This window comes from Drosophila eugracilis, unplaced genomic scaffold (assembly GCF_018153835.1).
Source record: "Drosophila eugracilis isolate 14026-0451.02 unplaced genomic scaffold, ASM1815383v1 contig_91, whole genome shotgun sequence".
NCBI lineage: Eukaryota > Metazoa > Arthropoda > Insecta > Diptera > Drosophilidae > Drosophila > Drosophila eugracilis.
This window is the reverse complement of record NW_024573823.1, coordinates 4,894-24,022: the sequence shown is the minus strand read 5'-3', so window position 1 is coordinate 24,022 and position 19,129 is coordinate 4,894. Positions and strand designations below refer to the sequence as shown.

The following is a 19,129-nucleotide window of genomic DNA, read 5'->3' as shown; positions in this document are numbered from 1 at the left end:
GTATGAATTCATTGAAAGTTCTATGACTTCTTTCTATTGTTCCAACTGTCTGGTGGTGGTGTGCTGTGGATGTAATATTTGCAATGTTTAAATATTTGCACAGATCGTCTATAATTTAATTCTTATATTCTGTTCCCATGTCCGTAATAAACGTCTTCATTGGACCGTACTTTAGGATAAAAGATTCAAATATTGCTTTAGCGACAGTATTGACATTTTTATTCCGAACAGGTATGGCAACTAAATACTAAGTTAAATCACATATTAAAGTGACTGCATACTCATTGCCATTTTCTGATTTTGGCAGTGGACCAATAGTGTCCACTATCACTCTGTCGAAAGCATTTATTGGTGTGTCTGTAATTGTTAAAGGGGTCTTTGTGTGCTTAGTTATTTTTGATTTCTGGAATTTTTGACATTTTTTTACGTACTCAGTTATATCTTTAGACATGCTTTTCCAGTAATAGTGTCTTTTTACTTTGGCCAAAGTTTTTGATATGCCAGTATGACCTCCTTGAATTGGATCATCGTGAAATGTAGACAAAATTGCTTCTTTTTCTTTTAAATTTGTTATTTGGGTCACCGGGTTGAGTAGCGCTACTCTTAATGTTTTCAATATTTTATTGCCCATTAATTTAAATTTATCTATTGAAGTATATTCAAAGATATTTTCCCACGGTGCTTGCCTTTCAAGCCTTTGGAAAAATTGATCTAAATCAATAACTCCATTAGTATATAAATCGCTAACATCATATCTTGCAGTAATTTTTTTGCTTTCTAGTAGTGATATCTAGTAGTGACTTTTAATACATTTCCAGTTATATTTTGTAGATCTTTGATGGTTATTCTTGATAACGCATCAGCTACATGATTATCTTTTCCCTTTAAATATTCGACTGTAAAGTCGTATTCTTCTAGTTCGAGCCTCATACCTGTCAGTTTAGAACTGGGATTGGTCATTGAGAAAAGGTATATTAAAGGTCTATGGTCTGTTCTTATTAAAAAATGTGTTCCATATATATATGGTCTGAAATGTAATATCGCCCAGTGAATTGCAGCTAATTCCTGCTCAGTAGTACACTTGTTACTTTCACCTTTTGTAAATGCTCTTGATGCGTATGCAATGGGAGGTTGGAGACCATTATGATTTTGAGTTAAAACCGCTCCACATGCTTGCTTACTTGCATCTGTTATTATACAGAATTCTTTAGTGAAATCTGGCTATTGTAGCAAGGTAGGTTCCATAAGTTTTGTTTTTAAGTATTGGAATGCATTTTCACACTCATCCGTCCATTTAATAGGAACATTCTTTTTACATAATCTTGTTATGTGCCGTGAATAGTCGGCGAAATTTTTTATAAAACGTCTATTATAGTTACAGAATGCTACAAAACGTCTAGCACTGTCCGCGTCGTGAGGAACTGGGTAGTTCATAATGACATCGTATTTCTTGTCATCTGGAAGTATTCCTTTACCAGTGCATTTATGACCTAGAAAAGTCATTTCATGCATAAAAAATGAACCGATTACTATTAAGTCATCCATATAAAGAAACGCTTGAGAAGGTTCTAGACCAGAGAACGCAAAAGTCATCATTCTCTGAAACGAATTAGGAGCTATTTTTAATCCGAAGGGTAATCGCGTGAAGCGATATGAGCCGTTGCTCGTTGAAAAAGACGTTATATCTCTTGAACCTTTTTTTAGTTCAATTTGATGGAATCCTGACATTAAGTCGAGACATGAAAAGTATTTTGCTCGACCTAGTTGGTCTAAAATATCATCAATTCTAGGTAATGGAAATTTATCAGATAGTAATTTTTTATTAATCTGGCGATAGTCAATTACTAATTGCCATTTCTTTGCATTTGATCCGGGGTAACAACTATTATACTCGGATACTGACGGTTCGACAATCTCGTCTGAGATTAATTTTTCTACTTGTTTTTGTATTTCGTTCACCTGATTATGTGGGCTTCGATAGTTCTTTATATAAACTGGTTCATCATCTTTTAATCTCAGTTTCTGTTTATAAAAATTATTTGTGGTTATTGATTCGGTTTCCAATCCGAATATATCGCTATACTGGGTGCATAGGCTAGTAAGCTGAGACTTGAACTGTGGAGGGAAGTTTTTTGACAGTTTTGATATTACAGATTTTTTTCTATTGTCTGGATTTGTGTTGACTACATCGTAGTTCGAAAGGTATTCATATGTTAGATTATCTGTACTCACTACTTGGTCGGTATTTGTTGTCTTTAATAGTCTTATGAAGGCATTATTGGATATTGCTATTGTATTTGCAACTTAAATACCATGTTGAATTTCCTGATTTGGAATTAATACACTGTCTGCTTTTGAATTAAGTTCCACTTTCCGAATAACTTGGGATCTTGCTGGCAGAAGTATTGAATTATTGCCAGAACTATGAGCTATTGGTACTTTAATTGGGAATTTTAAATTATTGGGTATAATTATAAGCCAATCTTCAGATGGCTTGAAGTCTAATTGACAGTTGTATTTTTTGATAAAGTCGATGTGAAAATCGTGCGGAATTATGTAATTGGTGGTCTGTATCTCTATAAAAACTCTACCTTTGGATTTTATTATTTCTTGACTTATGCCTTTTATGTCTATGATGTAATCATTTTGGATGTTTTGGAAATTATCCGAAGTTTCTTTTAGAATGGAAATGTCTGCACCTGTGTCTTTTAAAAATATAAGTTCTTTCCCAGTAGCTACATTAAAAAATGAAACGAATATATTTTGGCTGAGATTAATGGTGTGAACTCGCACTTCATTTATTGTTGAATATTTAAAGGCTTTTGGGAGTTTTCCGATGCGTTTTGGTTATTATATTGCGTCATTCTTACATTGCCTTGGTTATTGCTATTGTGGCCTCGGTTCGAGTTACCACTGCCTCTATAGTTTCCTCTATATGGGCCTCGCCCTCTATTGTTATAATAATTGTTGTTATAATTACCGTTGTTGTAGTTATTGTGATTACCACGAAAACTACCTCTATAACTGCCACGTCTGCGATTTGAGCCGCGCTGTGGATAATTCTTATAATATAGGACAGTGTTTGACTGCCCAGTTGCCTCAGTGCAACTATTAACAAATTTGGAAACGCCTTCGTTCATAGTACTGAATGTGCCAGCTTGCATGATAAGTTTTACCTTATCGATTGTGCAGTTTTTAGTCATTGCTTTGACTGCATGCTGCATGGAATAATTCCTGGCTAGCTCTAAAGATAAACCATCTGATATATATGCACCTTCTAAGGCTTTCGTCATCTGCCTAATTTCTTGTGTGTATTGGTTAGTAGTTTTATTGCGCTGCTGTAGATTCATCAGCTTCGCTGATAATACCTCAACAGTTTCGCCTTTGACGTTGCTTCCTAGTCTGGCAATCACCTCAGTAAATGTTGTTTCATTACCGATTAGATTCCTGGCGACACCTTTTAGCTTTGTTTTAATAATGGAAATAGCTAATTCTTCGTGCTCGCCTTTTATTGAGTGTATTATTTGTAAAGCATCAATGAAACTTGTTAAATTTTCAGCCTTACCATCAAAAACTGGTATAAGCTTAGATGCTGTATTAATAAAATCAATATTTGATTGTGCCATTGTGATGGATTTATCTATTTTGTATTCTATGACGCTCGAAGTATCTGAATCTGTAGAATTATTCAGATCAATGTATACCGCCGGAATAGTAAGATTATTCAAATCTTCATCTTCTATTTTGGGGTTTACTTTGGGAAGCTCTTCTGACTCAGATTCGTTCGTTTCTTTTGATTCCGAGTCAGGTGCAGTGTCAACTGCTATTGGAGTATTTAGAACGGTTGGTAATGATATTTCTAAACTGAACTTTTGTTTAATAAATATTAAATTAGATCGTAGTCGTATTAAAAGTTTCGATACCTTTGACCAATGATCTTGATTTAATCTTTCCCTATGATCATGTATTAGCATACGCGCTTCATTAAAGCATTCTACTGATATTTCAACGTGCTTCCTAACCGTGTTCTTTTGAATGGGTCTATTCTGAGTTAGAGACTTGTACGATCTGTCAAAATTATTTTTAATTATTGATAACTCCTCGTACAATTTGTTCCAATTCATGCCTTTAGTTTAGCCATACTTTTGTAAAGAGATTTACGTAATATATTTTAATATTTATTTTCTGTTATTTCATTTTCTTAGATTTAAGGTGTTTACATTTGTGTATAATAATTTTTGTTTTTTCTGGGTTTCTTATTTTAGATTTTGTCCAGGTCATTTGCTTGACTCTGGAATTTTTTCTTTAAACATTTGTTGTGTAATTTATATAATTTTAGCAATACGCTTGCTAACATTATAACAACGATTATCATTAACAATATTGTAATTGTTTGAAGATCGATTTTTTTGGATTCAATTTTATTAACGACATTTGCCGTGGAATCTAGAACTTTTATGTCTACTAAACCCATTTTAGATGTTGTATATATTTTTATTTTTTTTAATTTCTATTTTATTTTTCTCTGAGTCATATTTTGTAATGTTACTTAATTTTTCTGGGAAATAATAGTCAGAATCATTTATTTGATTTGTTTTACTTATGCTATTACTTCTCATTAAATTAAATTTTTTTTTTTTAATCTGAGTTTTTATCTAACATCTTTTCCTACCTATTATTTGTACAGCTATACGGGCCATACTTTCAAATTGGGCAAAAAAGGTTCCGCTCAATTTTTCAAAAAATATTATATTATATAAAAAAAATATGCATCGCAGTGCAATCAAAAAAATTATGCAATGCAGTGCATGGGTTAAAAAAATTTTCTGCTCAGTTGATTTCCTTTTTTTTTCCACGTCAGCTGGTCGTCGCCGGTTTGGCTACGCTGACGTTCCCTCGGTGGCGCAGGAGGTGGCGTATTCCCGCACTATATTTTCTGCTGCTGCTGTCCGGGGCCTTTTGGAGTCAGGTGTTACCGGTGCCGGTCCTCGCACAGGTGTGGTTGCAGTGGGGGCTGTCCAGTGGTCCAGGGCAATCCTTCGGGCACGTCTTTTTTAGTTTCGGTAATGGCTTGGGTGATGGAGGTTTTGTTATTATTTTTTCATTAATTTTCCTTATCGGTACTGAGTGAGTGGCGGCAATCTTTGGGCATTTATTTTTGTTACTCATTAATTTTTCTTTCAGAAAATCTAGTTCTGATTGAAGTTTTTGGACTGTAGCCCACGCGGGAGGTGGAATGTTTACGTAGAGTAGCCACTTTAGGTGTGCTACTCCTTTTTTTATTTTTTCGCAACTCCTCCGCGATTGCCCATTGCTTTCACTCTACACACTCAGATTTTTTTTGTCGATTTATTTTTCATGTTCATGATGTCCTTCCAGTCCTGTCACGGTCGCCATGTGATAAAAGGATAATACCCAAGGGTTAAGTTTGGTTGGTTTTTATTTGGAAGGAGCAGCTGAGGTGCCGCTCCAACGATCAAAATGTCTCTGTCTTTTACAATATTTCTTAAGTCTAAGTAAGGCTAAGTCTCGTAGCTGCGCTGCTCGCAGGCGGCGGCAGAGAGACGGCTATGTACTTACATATGTATAAAGGAATATAATAATATACGTTGTTATGCGCTCTCAAGTGGAGGCGCGAGGGGTATGCATATGCTGACTGTTTGTTACGATTATGCTGACACTAGCACTGTATGCGGGCTAAGCCAGAACGATCGGTTCGTATTTCGGCCACTTAGGGTTTATGACCGGGACTTTGGATTATGTAAACACTGCAACAAAGTGTTACAGTGCGCACCCTTTAAGTACTCTCGGTACAGTGGGTATTCAATATATGTGCATACTACAGGGCAAGCGGGACCTTCCTGTAAATAATTGACAATATACTCGCAGTCGCTATCATCCTCGATTACGCTCAGAGCGGCTGCAGCCTTATCCTCGTAATTGGGATTACATTCCGCGCTAGCGGGTTGCTCGATGTTCTTGACGCGCTGGCGCCTTCGACCGGACATCCTCTGTGAAGAGTTTGGCCTATTCGGGGTCTGCGGAGTCGGGAGATGTGAATTGTATCCCTGCCTGAAATTCGACTTTTGCCTAAATCCTTAGGACGACGGATCTACGCATATTGGCACCGTAGCTTGATCCGACTTGCCCTGATCTACCCAATCTCTCTGTCTCCGCCACGAATCCTTACTTTGATTCCTGCCTGGACCGCGATCGGCATAGAAACTTTTTCCTTGTTTCTCAGACGCGCGGCCCTGGCCCTTATGGAAATCTGTACTTTGATTTCATTACTCGACCACCTTTGCACACGTGGCCACGAAAATGGTCCGCTCGATACTTGCCTCTGCCTCTCTAGCTAATGCTAATTTAAGACCCGTCGCAAATACATGCGTCACCCCTAACCTCGGTGTTGAGGAGCGTGGCTCTCTCCGTGTCGTATGTAATGACAATCTTATTTATTACGAGCGTAAGCTTTCGCTCGACCTCGTCTTAATATTCCATTAGGCTTCTATCCCCTTGACGGACTGCCTCAAGCCCTTGCCGAAACAACCGCAATGAAGACATATCTGCATGAGAGCAGTCTAGCCTAGCCAAAACTAAGGACGGTGTACTAGCAAGGCCGTTTCATTTCCCTATATGGGCCCCGAAAGCTCATCAAGACTGAGCTAGGTGGTTGACACTTTACATTCACAGAAAAGACGAATATTGTAATTCTAAAATTCTAAAATATTATATTCAAATAGTTTTTTTCGCTTTAGTAAAATTTTACTTCAAAAATTCTTATTAAATATTCATTTTAAAACTTCAAAATTTAATTTAGTCTTTATTCATTTATTAATATGCCTTTATTCTAGGTATTTATTATTTGTGCAAAATTAAAATAAAAGACAAAAAAATTGTTCTAGCCTGTGTAATTCTCTCTTTTTTTTGAAGCCATATTAAATCAAAACAGCCCACTTACAGTTTCTCCTTGGGGTCATGAATTGTTTTTACAGTTGGGTAAATTAGGTTAGGACATAACGGGAGTCCCACGTCAATGTCGCCGTGGTGCCGGGGTCAACGTCCGGTGAGTTATGTCACGGGGCCGGCGGCGCCTACGTCACACGCGGTCTCCTGGCCGATGATCGCCAGGTGCATATGTCTTCTTGGTCAGCGGCGGGCGCTCCGTGATGCGGCCCGTTACATCGATTTATCTGCCAATGTCGGCAAGCCGACTGCGCACCCACGGAGAGCCCAGATTGTGCGAGCGCAGGTACCCGACGTCTTAGCTTCATGACCGCTAAGCCCTCGCTGTTTCATCCGGATATCATATTGTCTGGTAGTGGTATTGGTTTTACTTGTGGGTGTCAACCTAGGGCAGGAATACATGGGCAATGCAATCGGACCGACAGGCTCTATTATTTCATGCCTATATTAGGCTTTTTACGGGGACAATGGGTGTGATCGATTAATCTAGATTTTAAATATTCATAATTAAAAGTGGCTGAATTCATAATGTTAGGCCTAGGAAGTGTGATCGTTAACGTTGCACTTTACATGAACGTGAAGGATCAACCAGCTAGTTATCTTTTGCCTTATTTACTTCATGTGGCGCCCGCCCGCCTCCCGCCTCCTTAGCAAGTTTAGCCATTTTGGGAAAATATTAATCCCGAAGGACTTGTTTGACATTATCCTGGGCAACCCTGTGGGCGCGGTTGTGCTCGCATGTAATTTTCTCTTTCTGCTCGCTTACATCCGTGATGTCGTTCACAAACTTCTTGCAGTGCCATAACTTGGTTGCTGGAAATTCCATGACCAAGACATGTAAATGCACGCCAATATAGGGAGGTCGCAGTAAATGGCGGTCACTACATTTATATTAACAACTTCTGTAACCAAACCGAGCAACAAATCTTTGTTATCGAAGTGTATTAAGTGTCGGTTTGTGCTCCCGAACACTGCAAAATGTCGCCGAAAGCGAGAGCTCACTGTGTGCAGTGGCTACATCGAAATGGGGTTCGTTTTGCATGACTTTTATATTTTGTCGGGACATAGCGTCGGTTACAAAATTTTCCTTTCCAGGCTACACCTTTGCGTTGTGCTCTTCGATGAACGCTTTCTACCGCTTACTCTTCGCGTTGGCGTTCCGCTCAGACACATCGAAAATGAGCGGTTGATGGTCCGTAAAAATTCGGATTCGCCAGGTGCATATGTCTTCTTGGTCAGCGGCGGGCGCTCCGTGATGCGGCGCCTTCGCATGTGACCGGTTGTAGGGCGTCAGTTAGACGACTTTGAGGAATATGGTGGAAGGAACAACCTTTGTTGTTAGTGGCCCTTAAGGCATACAAAAAAGGGATACAAAAGAAGACTAAAACTAAGAGCTAAAGCAATCTAAGCATTGTCTCCGAGCCAGCAGAGCAGCCTTGCCAAGCCTTGTTACATCGATTTATCTGCCTATATCGGGGTCCAAAGAAAAAGCTTAAACTCTTCTGTATGTCGGCAAGCCGACTGCACACCCAGGGAGAGCCCAGATTATGAGAGCGCAGGAACCCGATGTCTTAGCTCCATTCTAGGGTGACCCAATAACCACCAGGGAAGGGTACGACGGATAATGGAATGTTTAATTAAATTAAAAATTTTTGTTCCTCCCAAACAGCAGTCTATCGTCGCCGAAAGCGCTTTCTTCGATGGATGATTAAAAGAAATTGGTGAGTGATGAGCTCAAAAGAGCATTATTACCCCATTTAAATAAAAAATATTACCCCTATATGAAGGTTTCTATGTTACTTCTAATTATTATTAAATTTAATATTATATTAATTAATTTAAATTAAACCTCTTGATGAATTCAGTTACAAAACTAAATAAAGTACTAAGTCGACGCGTACGTTCGCTGGGGCCCTTTGTGTTTAAAATCTTAAAATCTTAAAATCTTCCTGTCCTCATGCAATACTTACCCTAAATACTCAACTTCGAGCAACTGCTTTGCCTAATTTTAATTTTAATGTGTCAGGACTTTCTGTTCATTTTATTAATCAAACTTCAATATTTTATATATATTTTTAAATTTTTATTTGTTTTTACAATTATTATATTATAATTCATTGCATGTCGATTCCAATATATATTTATTTACCCCCGATTTTAATTTCTATTTTTAATATTATTAATTCGCCATATTTTTAATAAATATTTTTATAATGTTCTGACCTCCTATTTTTTTGCCACAGTTAGCATGAAACTTATGTAGAGAGGGGTATGTAGGCCTAAAAAGGGATCATTAACAAATGGAAAAACAAAAGAATATGATGGCCATAGTTAGGGCGGGCCAAAGACCTGCTCAGTCATCGGAGGTATACTGAAACCACACTTGGACTAAAAGAAACCGATTTTCCTCTCCCCTACTGTAGTATGAGTTCTCTACTTCCGGTTTAAGTTGGCGTGCCTTTCACGCGAATTTAAGTATTAGTAAAAATAGGCATATCTGAAATCTACATCAAGATCACCATCCCCTCATTGCCGACAAGCAGCAGCCAGATCATCGCTCGCGTGCGCTCAGTTTCATACATTTCCATCTCGCCTGAAATCTACACTATTCGTGATTGGTTACATATCCAAAAGAACTTTTTAATATTTGCTCTTCGTGGCCTCAACTGGGATACAAACCTACACCTTCCCTCTTATAAGGGTATACTCTTACTAATTAATTTGCCATCCCTTACTAATCATAGGACGATGCTTGGTGTCGTCTTTGTCAATAGACTTCTGAAGGATAAAGTTAATAATCTGGCCCTTTTAGGTTGCCTGAATATCCACGTACCACTTAGGATTTCTAGAAATTATATTCCTCTATCTTTAGAGCATTGAACTTTGCCCAACGAACATAGTACCCGAAGGGGTTACTATGTTCGAACTACAATAATCTTTAAAACATTACCCCTAACTATTTTCTTAACATTTTAAAAATTTCGTTACTAATCTATTTAGCACAAAACTAACTTTTCCTCGTATCTTTATAAATCAACTTGGGTCTATCCCCATATTCCGAGGTGTACGTCAGACGGCTGCGCTCCTCGAAATATTTCTCAACGCTGAACCTCAAGTCTGGCTATCTCCAAATGAGGCTCACAGAACGAGAAAGAAAAAGCGTCGTTCTCAGGAAATGGTAAATATGAGTTTAAAAGACTTCCGTTTGGGCTCAAAATCGCAGTCAGCATTTCTCAGAGGACCATCGATGACATCATACGAGAGCAGATCGGTAAATTCAGCTTTGTTTACGTTGACGCCGGAATTATATTCTCGGAGCTCGAAAACTTTCACTTAAACACGTAGATTGGGTTTTAAATGTAAACATGAGAGTGTCGGTAGAAAAGTCAAAGTTCTTAACAGTTTGTCGACAGTTAGTAGACATATATCACTAAACATTCCGGTACAGTTATCTGAAACCCAAAAACAAATGTTTCAGAAGGTTCGAAACATATGTGCATCTGACGACATCATGCTAAGATACCCCGATAAAAAAAAGGCATTTGGTCTAGCGACAGATGTCCCAAGAGAGAAGATTATCTCAAGGACATTTTAGGACTATGCTACTGTTGGCGAATTAAGTGAACTGTATTTCTTTTCCCTAGGATTCGAGTTTATTTCTTAATTATAAGCGGGCTTACAAAATGTTAAGCGGGACAGGTTGCGAGCGAGTAGAAAACAATATATTAAGCGATGCAGGATGCAAGCGGTTGCGAGCGAGTAAAAAAACTATGTATATATTAAGTGAGGCAGGTTGCAAGCGGTTGCGAGCGAGTCAAAAACTATACAATAACTGCCGAAAAAACCTGCAGAAAAAATAATGCAGAAAAACGCGTGATACTGCAATACTATGATGAGCATTTAACTAGGTGCGATTTGACAATAATACAATAATGATAAATGACCAATCTATTCTTCAACATACCAGCCCCCCTGAACGACGGTTCAGTTCAAAGGAAGCACAAATTCGTAATGGGGCGCTTTGACCTCTGGCAGTTTTAACGGTGACCACACGGACCCTCTGATCCTGCCCAAGATGATGTTGTACGACTCGTCCCAACACAAGATGGCTATCTCTAGCAGGAAGACTATAAGTCCCAGTAGCGTGGAGAAGGTCCACGCTGTTTCAATATACCAATGCAGACGCTCGTGCGAAGAATCATGGACCAGGGAAATACTGTGCAGATTACACACCGTCTCGATGTTTGGCAGGATACAGGTGCTGATCATCAGGGCCAGCATGTGCACCGCCACCAGGAGGGTGGTGCAAATGGCGAAGGCTATCAGCAACCCCGGTGGTACACTTGTGTCGGGATCCAGTTGCACTTCCACCATTGCCACCATGGCAAATCCCGAGAGCAGGGCTGATATCTTATTGGAAGCCTTGAGCTTGGCCCGACTCAGCTGAAGTTTCCTCCAGGATAGGTACGTGGGCGAGTAGAGATCCTCGCCGGACTGCGACATGCTGCTGCTGGCGGTGCGGTAATGTCCGCGCGGCTGAAAACGGTAGGATTGATTCTGTTGGTAGGTAGGCAACTGAAAGGGCGGCGGTGGGCCACCAATGAGGACGATGCTATGGAGGATAGTGGTGCGAGTGATGCTATTGGTGCTACTGCTGAAGCTGCTGCCGCTGAAGCTGCTATCGCTGAAGCCGCGAATGCTGGCGAGCCGTCTCGCTGCGCACTGAAGCGTCTCGTTTGCGGCGAATTCGAATTGAACTGGCTGTGATGGAGGTACCGCGACGACCCACGAAAATTGCACGCTCTGAGATTCCCCAGTTGGTGAGCGGGCAGCTGGGTGGTCTGGTGGGACTTGTGGGGCTGTTGGTGGATTTGACTGAGGTTCGGATTTAGGCGCATATAATCGCCGTAGTCGCCGGTTGCCGCTGTGGCTGTAGCCGCCGCCGTATAGGCATTCACACTGGCCGCCAATCTGGCAGTGGCATGCAGAGCCCTCGCCAAGGCCGAAGGTTGCTGTCGAATTCCCTTACGGTTCGGCTGGGGATGCACCTGTACCATGTCCATGAAAGAGCGAACTAGGGAATCCAAATCTTCGTAAGCGTGGTGAACTTGTGCTTTCGTAAATGGTTCGCCACAATCATTATAACTGCCTGTAATGACCCAACCAAAATTAGTATGTAGTGCTATGGGGTATTCAATACCAAACTCTCGGCGATGTCCATTATAGATGTTCCACAGTTGATCAGCGCCTACTATAACGTCGATTTTTCCCGGTGATCCAAACGTCGGGTCAGCTAACGGTAAGTTGCGAATTTTGGTCCAGACAAAAGCGGTGTATTTGTCATGCTAAGCGGGAATCAAAGAAGTCAGAGATCTCATAATTAGGCCAGAGACCTCCAATGCGGCAATCGTAGTCCTTGAAAGCAAAGTGAAGCTAGCGCGACCTCGGCTAACTCCAGCCGGGTTAGCACCTAATCCAACAACTGAGATGCGAGCATGCGTGCGTGGAATTCCAATCCGTTGCATAAAAAACTCAGCTACCACGGTTATTGTTGATCCAGTATCTAGCAATACCCTATATCAGGTATTGTTGTCACATATGTCAATTACATTAGCGAGAATAGTTGGCAGTAGGGCTTGATTGTTGGCCCTCTCCACAGTATGATGGCTGACAGCAGCAGTATTCATACCAGCATCAGGATCAATCGAAGGAAATATATTAACCTCAGCCGCAGACATATAGGCGGAGGCCAACGGAATCGATCTAGACTCTTCCAGGTGGACAAGCTTGTGATGCTTAGCCTTGCACTGACGGCAAGTGTTCGAAGAATTACAATTCTTGACTTGATGAGATCGACTTAGGCAATTAAAACAAAGCTTAGTATCCCTGGCAAAGGTACGGCGATTTACAACATCCAGGGCTTTGAATGCAGTACATGCGTATATATTGTGCTGTCTTTGACAAGACTCCAAAGTATCACAATGCGCAAAAAGAAAAGCGAATATATAATGTATGGTACACTGCAGTTTGCCCAAGCTTGTTTGATTTCCGGTCCTAGTTTGGATAGCAAAATATAAATTAGCCACACATCGCGGCTGTCACAGTTCACCGCGAGTAGGCCTCGAATACATTCGTCGGCAGAGTCAATTACCTTACGTAACTCTGCGATATTCAAATTGTTAGCGGTTGGCAACGATAGAAATATTGGCGTTGCAAAAATCGTGTAACATAAATGTTTGCGGGTAACGAAAGACTCCCGTCTCCCGTTCCTCACCGTCGATCACAACAGGGCCTACAGGTCAGCACAGAAAGGTGTAAAGCAGGTACATTCGAAATTACCAAAATAGATACCAAAACTGTAAAGACAGGCACTTACTTATCACTTGCATCGACAAGTTTCCGAAGTTTGGCGTCGTGCAACAATCAAATCGTGGAATCGTTAGGCGTGCACCATAGGGTCGCAGGAGCTTAGATTTTCTGGGATCGATTTTAAAAAATAGTAGCAGGAACACTGGATGCCGGTTATATGAAAAAGACAAGATATACAGAGATGCAACTAATAAACGGCAAACAACAGACAGGTGGAAATTAACACTAAAGTTCAAAGTAACATCAATCAAATGACCGCCAAAGAAAATAAAATCCTCATGGTTACAAAAAATTCACAAATCGACGTTGACTATTTACATATATAAAACCCTCCTTACCAGAAATAGAATGCTAATAATGGAATTACAGAACCTTAAATTCGTTAAATTTCAGAGTTCAGTTTACAAAGGTAAAGTTCGCCTGTAAGAAAGTCACAGTATTGCTTGTCATGTGGTGGAGAAGTCTGCACTGTGAAAGGTTGTACCATGTCGCCAGGAGTTACGTTCTGCAAAATTGTGTCAGACACCTCATGCGCCAAACAACTCTATGCAGTCGTTTCGCCGCACTGTGAGACCAAAGTCGACGAAGGCATAATCATTCTTAATGATCAAACGGCCAAAGTCCGAGTAGACAACGATGCTGAAGTCTGGGTGCACGATACGCACCTTGTCACATTTAAAGATTGCGTCTCCATCAAGGAAACCCTCTACGTTAATCATGACACGATCCAAAGAAGAAGAGTTGCAAGCTCCCCACTACTTAACATTACCATTTATCAAGACGATTAATCGAACACGACGTGGAGCTCATTCAAGAGTTCGACGAGGATATAGGGACTAACTTAAAATACTGAGCAGTGGTCGTAGTAGGAATACTATGTTGTGCGATGATTGCCATTGTCATCTCCATTTTTCATTTTTCTCCATCTTTTTAAGGCAAGAAAATCTACGGCCAAGCTGAAAAAAGTCATCACCGAGATAGCGTCGATCGAGAACGGCCGTAATTCAAAGGGGGGAGTAGATAACAAGTCAACATAAACCAAGATTAAACTCCGCCCAAAATTTCTGATCCAACTTTTGGTCCAGATGTTCGTGCAGACGGCAAGCAGTTCATTTTTCTTTTGTTAGCTTTACAGTGGCTCCAAGCTTATTTCGTGCAAAAATAAATCGAAGTTTAAATTTGATACTGCTACTGAACCAGCAGAGATATCAAGAAAATTTAAACGCAGTAATGTTAAGAATGTCGCATATTATTAAAATAATAAACAAAAGAATTTGTCATACAAAAACTAAAAAATAGACGTATTGTCCGAAGAGTGAAGGAAAACCCCAAGCTTTGCACCAATTTTCTTTCAAAATAGATAAATATTTATTGGCATCCATAATTCCGTCAATAAAAACCAAATTTCCGACGCCGGACACAGTCATACAGGCCTAAACCATAGCGTGACCACCGCCGTGCTTAGTCGCTGCTTTTTTGTTTTTTGAATGTAGCTCTGTATTGGGACGCCGCAAAACATATTTCCTTCCATGGGACCCATTTGGATTCGTCCACAAATATAACGTCGTTTCAGACCAAAATAGGACGAGTTTCAAGTTCCCTGGCGAATTTGACGCGTGCCACCTTATTTTTAGCACTAACGAATGTCTTATTTCTAGAAACTCGACCATTGAAGTGGTGGTTATGCTAAGTGCTCCGAAATCTACCTGGGCAATATTTTTTGCAAATTTTCGTTTTCCTTCACTTTTCGGACAATACGTCTCTCCTCGTGGTCATTAAAAATTGTGTTCGTAACATCACGGCCCTTATCTGCCATCCGATTTTCGCAAAAAAGCCTATGGGTTATGTATGGGTTTGTACTAGGGCTTGAGGCAACCATTTCCTGGGTTTTCCCATCCTTAAAATGTTTAAGGACTAATTCTCTTTGCTCAATATTTGTTCGTGGCGCCATAGTTTGAAAATCCACGTTAATCCATAATTTTTGGGTGCCCCCATTCTCGAAAACTTATAAACGTGCTTTTTTTAATATATTTTTACTAGTACTAAGAAAAAAAAATGGATTTAAAAGTTTAGAGTTATTTACCATTAAAGTGCTTGCACGAAATAAGCTTGTAGGTCAGACTTGCCCATTTTTTAGTTTTTGTATGAAAAATTCTTTTGTTTTTTAAATTAGTAAGAACTTTTGTTATTATTTTAATAATATGCGACATTCTTAACATTCTTTTTTTGATATCTCTGCTGGTTTAGTAGCAGTATTAAATTTAAACTTCGATTTATTCTTGAAATAAGCTTGGAGCGACTGTATATCTAAGTTTTCAAGAAAGGCCACAAGCTCGGCTGATAATTAACTCCGGCTACCGCTGTTAAAGATCTTATTATTACTACACTGAGTCTGTAGGCCAGAAGCACAGTCACCCTTCCATCGTAATCTTTGTAATTCATCGACGAATGATAACTAACCGGCTACCTTCCCCGAGAAGGCTGCAAGGAAAATTATTAACACATTAATTTATATGTTTATATATTTCACCTTCACTGGTACTGCAACCAATACTACTCTTGTCAAATCATTCGAAATATGGAATGAGCCCCATGTAAAACTTTGAAGTTGATGGCTGAATTTCGTACTTTATTCAAAAATTGTGTGATAACTTTGAATATGACATTTTTAACAATCGTCTTTTGGAACACCCAATTCAGAGTTGCTCCATTGCTTTGGGTTAGGATAATCGAATTCGCCCTGCAAATTACATTATTATTAAGATTCGTGATAAAAGTTAAAGTTATACCGTTATATGGTCGGGCTCATGCCACAAGTGCCAAATTACCCACCACCACATAGCTCCTCCAACTGTTACAGCTCCAATATTTGTTGCGTTTGAATGCGGCGGAGGAGCATTGCGGTAAGAAACGCTATACATTATGTAAGTTGAAATTATATTTATAATTTAGTATTTTTTACACACTTACACATGACTTTGTCTTTGAATTACATTACGAGCCAAGAACTTTTTTGGAATACAACCGGTTAAGGACCCTAATTTTAAAGCAATATTCATGGTGAGCAAACAATTTTTGATAATTTCTCAACAAAATATTTTCTATTTTAGGAATCTGTTATCGGCCTGATGATAACATTTTTGATTATATGAATGACTGATGCAGCTTTTACACTTATTACATTTTTATACATATTTATTTCTGTAAATATATTATGATTATTATAAAAACTTCTGAGCAAATCCATCATAAATTTTAATTTAAGTCCATATGACACACTTTTCAAATTGTGGGGTTGACTTAGTTGACATCAGTACAAATTGACTGGAGATGCTGAGATTGGAATCTGACACTGAAACCTCGGCTTAATGGATGTATCTCTGAAAAACTGATTTGGGTAAAGGCCCTTAAATAATGAACTTAGGCATACTCATGGAAACGGTTATAGAAGAGTTCTTTATTTGAATTTGTTTATAATTTGGCGAAGTTTTTTATAATTCCCCACGTACCGGACACTACCGGAAGTTTCGTTTGGAATATATTGTAGATAGTGTATATTAAAGAAAACAATTTTAGTTGATGGTTATTTTAAAAATTTTTATTTTAAAAGACTTAGATGTACATAGCAATTGCCCCTCACAAAATACCACCCAATGTTCCATTCGATTGTCAACATAGAATAGGATTTAGATGAAACTTGTATTTTCTGGTTTAATTCGAAGACACAGCTGATGCTTAGAGAATTCAAAGATTTTATTGAGTTTCCTCTTTGCGTATTTGATGGCCGACTGGTATTTTTTAAAATTGAGTAGAGTAAGAACGTTGTAGCAGCTCATGAGCAACTTCCATTTGAAATTTGAGAAGCGGTGGTTAATTTTGTATAGCTCCATGAGCATGTCCGCTAAGTCTACTCCTCCCATAATATTAAGAGTCTAAGACAGCAGGCTTAATGTACACTTTTTCTTTGGGGCTCCATCGCTTGCACATCCCAACTGGTTGATGGCCTTCACACGAAGATAGTAGTTAAACCGACTTGTTATCAAACCATTTGAATACCGAATTTTCAGCCTTTATTTTGTTTTCCGAGGCACATCTCCCTGACACTATTGAGCCGAGCACAGTTCAACATAGAATATTTAGGATTTTGATGAAACTTGTATTTTCTGGTTTAATTCGAAGACAAAGCTGATGCTTAGAGAATTCAAAGACTTTATTGAGTTTCCTCTTTGCGTATTTGATGGCCGACTGGTATGTTTTAAAGTTGAGTAGTGTAAGAACGTTGTAGCAGCTCATGAGCAACTTCCATTTGAAATTTGAGAAGCGGTGGTTAATTTTGTATAGCTCCATAAGCATGTCCGCTAAGTCTACTCCTCCCATAATATTAAGAGTCTAAGACAGCAGGCTTAATGTACACTTTTTCTTTGGGGCTCCATCGCTTGCACATCCCAACTGGTTGATGGCCTTCACACGAAGATAGTAGTTAAACCGACTTGTTATCAAACCATTTGACTCAAAGAAGTTTTTTGTTTACCTCATATTTTGCAGGCATCTGAAAGAATTTTGCATTGCTTATGCGATTTTTGCGGATAGTTCCGGTTGCAAATGCATCCAAGAGTCTAACAGGCGTAAACCAATTGTCAAAATACAGCGTGTAAAGATTGACCATTTGAATCTTTGAATATAATACCAATCCAAAGTCGGGGCCAGTGCCTTGACCAACGTACAGTGTAAAATTATAAACTAATTCAGATATTCCAGTGCTCGTAAACATTTGTGAGGCTTAGATGGATTGTATTGCTTATAATACAATTGGTCTAACAAAAAATTAAAGTTAAATATATAAATTTTAATAAAATTTAAATTTGAATATGCAATAATTTGCTCATCAACGCTTTACTGTTATTCTTTGGGTAGTTTACCAAAACATTCTTTGATAATGTCAAGTAAAGGCCGCATTTTGTACAGCTTACCATAGTGCATATCACCTATTTTGAGACGTTTAGTGTTACCGTTGATATGTAAACATTGCTTGAATTTTTCAAACCTTCCTCGTGGCATAGGATCTGATATGGCAGAAAATTTTAATTGTTTTGACCAGAGAACGGCAAGGGTACACCCAGACAATGAGTGCACTCGAATCATGTGTGCCTTTTCGGCACTCAGAGTGTGATCGGCACCCTAAAATAAGGGTGTGTGCCTTGCACAAGCTCATTTTGAATGTGCACTTGCGCACCCAGTACTCTTTTCAACAGACACCCGACACACTCATAGCAAATGAAGCGAGTGTCTGAGACACTAGAGGTGGAGAAACATCGATGTTCACGGACATCGATGTTTACGATGTTTTTGGCGAAAACATCGATGAAACATCGATGTTTTAAATAAAAAAAAATGTGCAGTTATTTTAATGTATTTGAACTTTATTTTAATTTGTAATGTTTAAAAATTAAAAGTCAAATTTTCAACAAAAAATATCCAATTTATTAATCACTTATTAAATAAAAACGAAAAGAAAAACAAATTAAAATAAAACTGTTCATGATATTCATGTTCTACTTCTTTGGTATATTGTCATATTCTTAGTTTGTAAATAATAACAAAAAAAACAAATTTTATATCAATGTTTCAATATACATACATGATCCAAAGAAAATAATAGTTTTTTTGGATAATGTGATATTCCTACTATACTTACTATTCCGAACTCTACTATATATGTATATTTATACATATACATATACACATACACACATATACAAGTTATTTAATATCGGTGCCGGCTGGCGTTGCCCTC

General features: G+C 38.8%; 2 protein-coding genes across 2 annotated transcripts; both read right to left on the bottom strand.

Annotated features, from left to right (window-relative positions):
* Positions 1 to 9,167: 9,167 nt before the first annotated feature.
* LOC108117444 lies at positions 9,168 to 13,465 on the bottom strand. Its single transcript, XM_017229864.2, is given in 3 exon segments — positions 9,168 to 11,558; positions 11,561 to 13,258; positions 13,343 to 13,465. Coding segments are annotated over 2 exon segments (1,077 nt in total). The 5' UTR covers positions 12,030 to 13,258; positions 13,343 to 13,465; the 3' UTR covers positions 9,168 to 10,950.
* Positions 13,466 to 15,943: 2,478 nt separating this feature from the next.
* Positions 15,944 to 16,454, bottom strand: LOC108117443 (NADH dehydrogenase [ubiquinone] 1 beta subcomplex subunit 2, mitochondrial). The gene is made up of 3 exons (XM_017229863.2): positions 16,306 to 16,454; positions 16,125 to 16,248; positions 15,944 to 16,075 (listed from the first exon to the last, which is right to left on the bottom strand). Exons 1-3 carry the CDS (start codon positions 16,392 to 16,394, stop codon positions 16,004 to 16,006), a joined length of 285 nt encoding a protein of 94 aa, XP_017085352.1. The 5' UTR covers positions 16,395 to 16,454; the 3' UTR covers positions 15,944 to 16,003.
* Positions 16,455 to 19,129: the final 2,675 nt, after the last annotated feature.

Coding starts and splice junctions, on each gene's coding strand:
- LOC108117443 (XM_017229863.2), bottom strand. CDS start 16,394: ATGAATATTGCTTTAAAATTAGGGTCCTTAACCGGTTGTATTCCAAAA. Junction 16,249..16,305: donor ATTCAAAGACAAAGTCATGT/GTAAGTGTGTAA, acceptor CATAATGTATAG/CGTTTCTTACCGCAATGCTC. Junction 16,076..16,124: donor ATGAGCCCGACCATATAACG/GTATAACTTTAA, acceptor TGTAATTTGCAG/GGCGAATTCGATTATCCTAA.